Here is a 6,628-nt window from a genome sequence, read left to right on the forward strand (position 1 = left end):
GGATGGACCAGGAAATATGAGTCTTCACTCAGTTCTAAATAGCCATACAACAACTCTTTAAAAAAAGTAGTACAATAAACTACTTAAAGTGGGGAAGTACAGGATTAATCAAAGTAGCACAGCAGCTATAGTTACTATTTTCAAATGTAAGCAATGCTTTCTCATTTCATGACTTATAACCAGAGCAACACTTACATTTTCCATTGTGTACTTGTATTTTAATTATTCAAGTCAGCATGCGTTTAGACTGTTGCTTTAATGACTCTGTATTTAGATCAGGACCAAGAGGCTGTGCTTTCTATGATCAGTTTTCAAGTGCCAGATGTATAGTTGAAAGACCAGAACTTCAACTGATTCTTTAGCCAAACTGCTTTATACATTTCACTGAGCTGGATCAGAGTTAATTCAGAGGAAGATCTGTCATTTCAATGCGATCTTTAAAATTTAAAAAGTTTAGGCAATTATTTTAATTATTTTAGTTACACCAGTGTAAGACTTCACTAAAGCCAGAGTGGTTTGTTACACCTTTAATGTGTAGACATTACAAGCATACTTCCAGTTGCTTTCATTTCAAAGTCTGAGAAAAATCAGTTCCATCATTCTGGTATAAGCATGGAAACAAACCCTTGGAATTAGAAAGGAAAAAAAAAAAAAAAAAAAAAGGCTTTTCAGAGTTGGTCAATTAGATTCAATATATATTGGCTAAGATATGAAGCCAGATAAGGACCTTTAGGAGCATCTTTCAGCCATCTAGTAATACAACTTTTCATGTGGCAAAAATGAGGATTGAAGAGATGTATATGATCACTGTTAGACAGTAAGGAACATTCAACTAGGCATCTGCCATTATCATGGGGTACTGCATATAATCAAATTGGAATAAGTTGTCAGTCAGCCTACAATATTTTCTTAATGATGCTACAAGAAATTATTTCATCCCAAATGCTTTTTTATCCCTTGTGAAAAAAGTTATATTGAATAAAGCATACTGCTGACTTGCCCAATTGAAAAGTGCATATGGTACAAGATAAAACATTTTACTACTGACCAGGCAATAGTTATACATGATAAAAAAGGGATTCTATATCACCGTTCAAAACTTGCAGTTCAATGCATTAGGAGATAACAGTGCTCACCGAGGAAATCTTAAATAGATAACTATACTATTTTCTGTTGGCTGCTTCATTTGCTACAAAAATACGTGAATGAGATGGGAGAAGTGGTTTGACAATGAAGCCGTCTCAAAACCTTCATAAATGAATGAAAAAGGACATCCTGCAGATCAAAATTTTTATATATATTCTAATATTATAAAAGCCTACGTCTGTCTGTCACACTTCATCCTCACCCTAACTGGCTGACGGAAACAGCCAGAGCGCTCCATGTGTGGGGGAGCGCCGCCATGATTCCGAAGCCGTGCCGAGGACCGGACAGAGGGTGGGAGGCCAGCAGCGCTGCCCTTGGCTCTCTCACCCCGTTCCCTGCAAGAGGCAGAACAGTGGCAGCATGGGGCATTAGATGGCAGCACTCCATCCCACCCGTCATTCTTGACAGGCAGGTGGCTGATTGATATATATTTGAAGAGTTTCAGAATTAATATGCAGGAGGTGGCAGAAGTAAGAGTTCTGCATACAACTTCAAACTCAACAACTAAATATTTCAACATTGCATTTTGCATGAAATAAACATTTTACTTTAAGTTGTATGTGCCTTATACAAGTGCATAGTTTACAAAAATCAGATCTTGTGTAGTTGCTATCAATTTACTGTAAAGGAAAAAGGATTTAACGAATGACAAAACAGGATAAGCCATTTATCATAGTTTGCTTTTATTGAAACATTTTCTGCAAATGTGGATTACAACCTTGCTTAAGGTTGCCCCACCAATGTCAGCCATGATAAACCAATGATTTCTGAAATCCAAATCCTAGTGGCAAGGGGTTAGGTAATGGTCGATTGCTGCAGCTAGAGCGTGTCAGATTACAACAGTGTAACAGCATCATTCAAAAAAGCAATATGGTGCAAGAGGCTCTTTGGTGCCAAAAAATTAAACTGTCAGTGATGCACTTATGAATTCTATTGCTTTCTTCTCAATCAAAGCATTAATTCTTCTTCACAGTGCTACAGAATTACAAGCCTCAAGACACTGGAAACTCTTGTAGCTTGAATAGTCTGCAAAGAAATATCACTGTTAAAGAAAAGATGTATAAAAACAGTTGGAAGCAACCTAACTTAATGGAGAGATAAGGATATCATGCGTCTCATCCTCCTACAACACAGGTCAGCTAGAGCCCATTTTCACAGTGGACATATTGCTCTTCTCATTTCAACCAGACAGTTCTGCATAGTTAAGTCTTGAAGAATCACTGGCTTAGCTTTATGCCCACTTTTCATTGAGTATTTGTGGCAATACACCCACAGCATCTAAATATTCAGTAAACTCATGAAAGAGCCGTGCTCAAAAAAATCACAGCATACAGCCAGAACACATCAATAGTTTTACTACTTAAGTTATTTCAACACCTAGAAATAAGTAGAAACCCCACACTTCACATGAAAGTGAAAGATATAAACCCTAAAATAATTTGCAAAGTCATGTCTCTGATAACCCATGAAAGGTTAAGTTTCCTTTTACCAGGTAAGCATTATAAAAATTCAGACTTGTTTGTGAAAATTTCCAAACTACAATGTATAGCCGATCCTCGCTTAAAAGATATACATATATACACAAAATTTATAGAAATGCAAGATTCTTATAGATGAGATTTCTAGCTTCAGCAGAACAATAGTAAGTACACTGTAAAGAAGAAGCAAAGAGAAATAAAGGGCCAAGTTCTGCCATCCCAAGCACTTGTGGTTTCACACTGACTTCAGTCATTATTGCATGCCTAAGGTGCCCATCACAGTTGCATGTATGTTCCTGCAGGTATAATTTAGCTCACTGATAAGATGCTCTTTCAAAACTTCTCCCTTTCAACCTGACCTAAGAGGTAAGGTGCTATAAGCAGAGAGAGGAAAAAAAAGCCCAAAGGAATCACCTGATTTTCTAAAGCATTTAGATGTGTAATCAGTTATAAAACTTGGCTAGATTTGTAGTGTTAAACTGCAACCTTCCATTTCAAAGTCCTAGTCTACCTTGAAAAACACACAGAATGTACTAAAATGCAGAGATTCTCAAACACTTTCAAAATTGTAATCCAAAATTGTGAGCAACGTTCCATTTTTTATGCAAGTTTACTTCACTGGACTACTGTAGCATGTCCTACACTTCTATATCACAGTGCCTGTCTCAGCGTATTCAGGTATACTGCTGAAACACGTGCACCCCCTAGCTGTCACAGGTAAGAGACAGTACTTGTATCTAACTTACATTCATTTTCAACTTCAAATTTATTGAGGCAGTTTATATCAATGTATCCATAAAATAATTCAGAAATAACCCAAGTATACCATTTAAACATCTTCATGATTTATCCATTTACACACTCAGTACACAAACAACCCAGCCTCTGTACAGGTTCGTCACATGCAAACCACCCATGAAGACAAAAACTTTAATTAAAAATAAGTCACAACTCAGTGTACTGTTTCAACTGCATCTCCATTTACCAAATGGCACATTGAATATCTTCTAAAATAAGATGTTTTAACAATCTTGTTAAAAAATTCTTGGGCAAAATATTTCTAGACTTAAAAAACATCAAGATTTTTCAAAACACTCAAGATACTATACAACTTATATTAACCTTGAAATCAGTTTACAAGGTTGTTAACCAAGGTATTTACATACCAAATAATGAAAAGCAAAAAATTCAGATTTCTAGTGACAAAAGGTGATGCATTAAGGATTTATGAAATTAAAATTAAGGCTCTTTGTATAGTAATTTATGTAACTTTACATAATAGCCAACTTTGGAAATGTCAGTCTTGCACATTCTTCTCAATCTACTGCATAAAGCAGTAGAGTATATTAAGTATTACTCTGAATAATTACATTGCTACTTCTATGTTTAAGCATGCTTTTGAAACATTGTAATTATGAAATATTTACAATGTGTAGCCTTCAAATTTTATGTAAAAGCTCAAGTATGTCTGCCTGACTAAATACAAACATCATACTTGCAAAAACATTTTGCTTCTCAAAATTAAATGCAAAATGACTGAGTTTTAAATAAGTAAACCGGATCTGAAATGTTTTAATGTGCCTGAATGTGGACAGCAAAAGTTCACTCATAATTCAGACAGTACTGTTTTTCACCCCTTATTGAACTAGATTTCTGTTTCTCCAAAGCATATAGAAAATTAAATATTTTTAAAAAATAACTTCATGGCTACATATGATTTCTGAGTGATGTCTTCATATTAGTTGAAAAAGCAATACTGTCTTACCGGGTGTGATGGTTGGTCCACAGTTAATTTCAGGATGTATGTTCAACTAAAAACCACTTACTGTATCTCAAATGTCATTTCTCTTAAAAAGCACAGTGATGTAAAACACTGAAGACAGAACAAAAAAATGGAATGGTAATCTAAAGATCAAATGCATTAGCCATTTGTTCTACTATATCAAAATTTGTAGTCAGAATTGTCTTTATTGACTTTATTTTAGTTTTTGTACACAAAGAAAAAACATGTTCATATCCATCATGAACAAAAACTTAAAAAGGCAGAACTAGAAGACATTTGTGTCCTTCACCAAAGCAAAGCTGTGCTAAAGGTTCCAAACATTTCCATTTTTTAAAATAAATATTTTCTTTTTCCGGTGTCTACATTCCAGTCCTCAGAGTGTCACTGGAAACTGAAGCCTATCATGAAATACACACTTTTAAACAGAGTTCCAGCTCACTGTGTTTGGTAGCTTGCCATACCATATCCAGCTTGGTTAGGTATTACAGGAGCACCTTGTCCCTGGGCAGGCTGAGCACCAAATCCACCCATCCAGGCAGCAGCAGATGGAGATTGGCTTAAGAAAAAACAAAACGAAAAGTGAAGTTTATAAATAAAGAGATACAAAACCTGATATTGCTTCTGTTACATTTGAACTCCTGCTGAGTACAAGAAAGATCCAAAAAGTCTTCATATAAGGGAGTATACAGGGGATAGCAAGTTTTAAAAGTCCTAAACCATGCCTGGCTCTTAAACAAAAGCCAACAGCTTGGGAGTATGGACCGGCATTCATTTTTCCTCCTAGAAACTGGGAGTGTTGGTGCTCATGCAGTTTCTTTTGAAGGAACTTGAGGAAGACCTTTCCTGTGCATAAAAATACATGCAGGAATCAATGCCTGTACACTTCTCCTGCACCACTCCTCCTGGGAGAAAACGCTTCTCCCACCATCCCCCGACAAAGGTGACCCCAGTGTGGGGAGGGAGGAATGGAGGATTAGAGAAGATGCTCTACTCTTCCTGGTCGCTGGGAGGAAAGGAGCAACAAGTAATGGTTTCCCCTCACATTCTCCAGACCAGGCTAAACCCAGTGTGGTGGCAGTGGCGAAGGAAACAGCTGCTGCTTCACTCTTCTCAGGGATGAGGGTCACCCTTGTCTGGGAATGTGCAGGGAGCAGGGGCAGCAGCTGCAGGCTGGAAAACCTGCACACTGCCCCTCTCACTAGGACTTCCAGTGCTGCAAATTTCTGCGAAATTTGCACTGCCAGGAAAGAACGCCTGCAAAGGCCACTAGTCTCCACAGCTAGAAAAAAGCATGATTTGAATACCTGAATTAAGTTAGTGCTTAGTCCATCTTAATTAATTACACTCATTACAAGAGCTGTGAGAAGCTTCAGTCTCCGATTCGATTCAGAGGAAATTCGGCCCAATTTGGTGGCTGAATCTAGTCGGGAGACCCATTAAAAGGTTCGAGTTGAATCCAAAGCTTCTGAATTGATTCGGAAGAGATTCGGATTGGCTGGGGAGAAGCAGGCACAGCCAGGCAGTCACAGGTTCTCCCACGGCTCCTCCAGTTGCGCCTGCCCCTGGGCAGGGGGACCTGTGGAAGAAGCCCCCATGGTTGCCCTGTCTGGCCCCAGCCTAGTCCCGGCACTTTAAAAGAAAGAAGAAAAATCCCTGCACTCACCACCTATATCAGGAACTGTGGAGGCTCTGGGGCATCCCGGCAGAGACTCTCCGCACAGCCCCTGCTCCCCTATCACTGTTCCCCACCAGGCCCTGCCCCTAATGCCTCCCCTGCCCAGTCCCAGCAGCACAGGAATCAAAAAACAAACACATAAAAAACCTGCACGGCACTCACCAACAGTATCAGCAGCTGTGGGGGCTCTGGGGCCACGTGGCAGAGACCCCTGCAGCACTCCCCTGCTGCCCAGTCCCAGCATTCCAGCAATTTAAAAAAAAAAAAAAAAGCCCTGAATTCACCGGGGGTGGCAGCAGTGACTGGGGCCTCTGGGCACTTGTGGCAGTGCCCCTAACCCCGCGCACAGCGGGGCAGCATGGCATGGCAGCGGGGCTTAGCAGGGTGCTGCATGCTGTCTGGGTGCTGGGGCTGTGAGATGCTGGGCTCCAGCTGACATGTGGAGCTGCCCCAGCTCCCAGACAGTGTGCGCCACCCTGAATCTGCACCATGAGGCAGCTGCCGTGCAGGTGCCAGGTGGGATGGGGCAATCCCCACTGCCCCCTG

The 6,628-nt window shown here is 39.8% G+C and overlaps 1 protein-coding gene across 4 annotated transcripts in view; it reads right to left on the bottom strand.

The window, feature by feature from the left end:
* Window positions 1–1,807: 1,807 nt before the first annotated feature.
* The window catches only part of TIAL1 (TIA1 cytotoxic granule associated RNA binding protein like 1), a 35,704-nt gene continuing 30,883 nt past the window's right edge, over window positions 1,808–6,628 (bottom strand). For 2 of the 4 annotated variants that reach the window (XM_019502913.1, XM_019502911.1), the window contains exons 12-13: window positions 4,869–4,963; window positions 1,808–2,172 (exon numbers count right to left, since the gene is read on the bottom strand). In XM_019502913.1, the coding sequence (XP_019358458.1) occupies window positions 2,114–2,172; window positions 4,869–4,963 (154 nt within the window). In that variant the 3' untranslated portion in view covers window positions 1,808–2,113. Of the gene's footprint in view, window positions 4,964–6,628 lie in introns of all 4 variants that reach the window. The other 2 variants (XM_019502912.1, XM_019502914.1) reach the window with 2 other exon arrangements.

This window comes from Gavialis gangeticus, unplaced genomic scaffold (genome assembly GCF_001723915.1).
Source record: "Gavialis gangeticus isolate Ggan-Ray unplaced genomic scaffold, GavGan_comp1, whole genome shotgun sequence".
NCBI lineage: Eukaryota > Metazoa > Chordata > Crocodylia > Gavialidae > Gavialis > Gavialis gangeticus.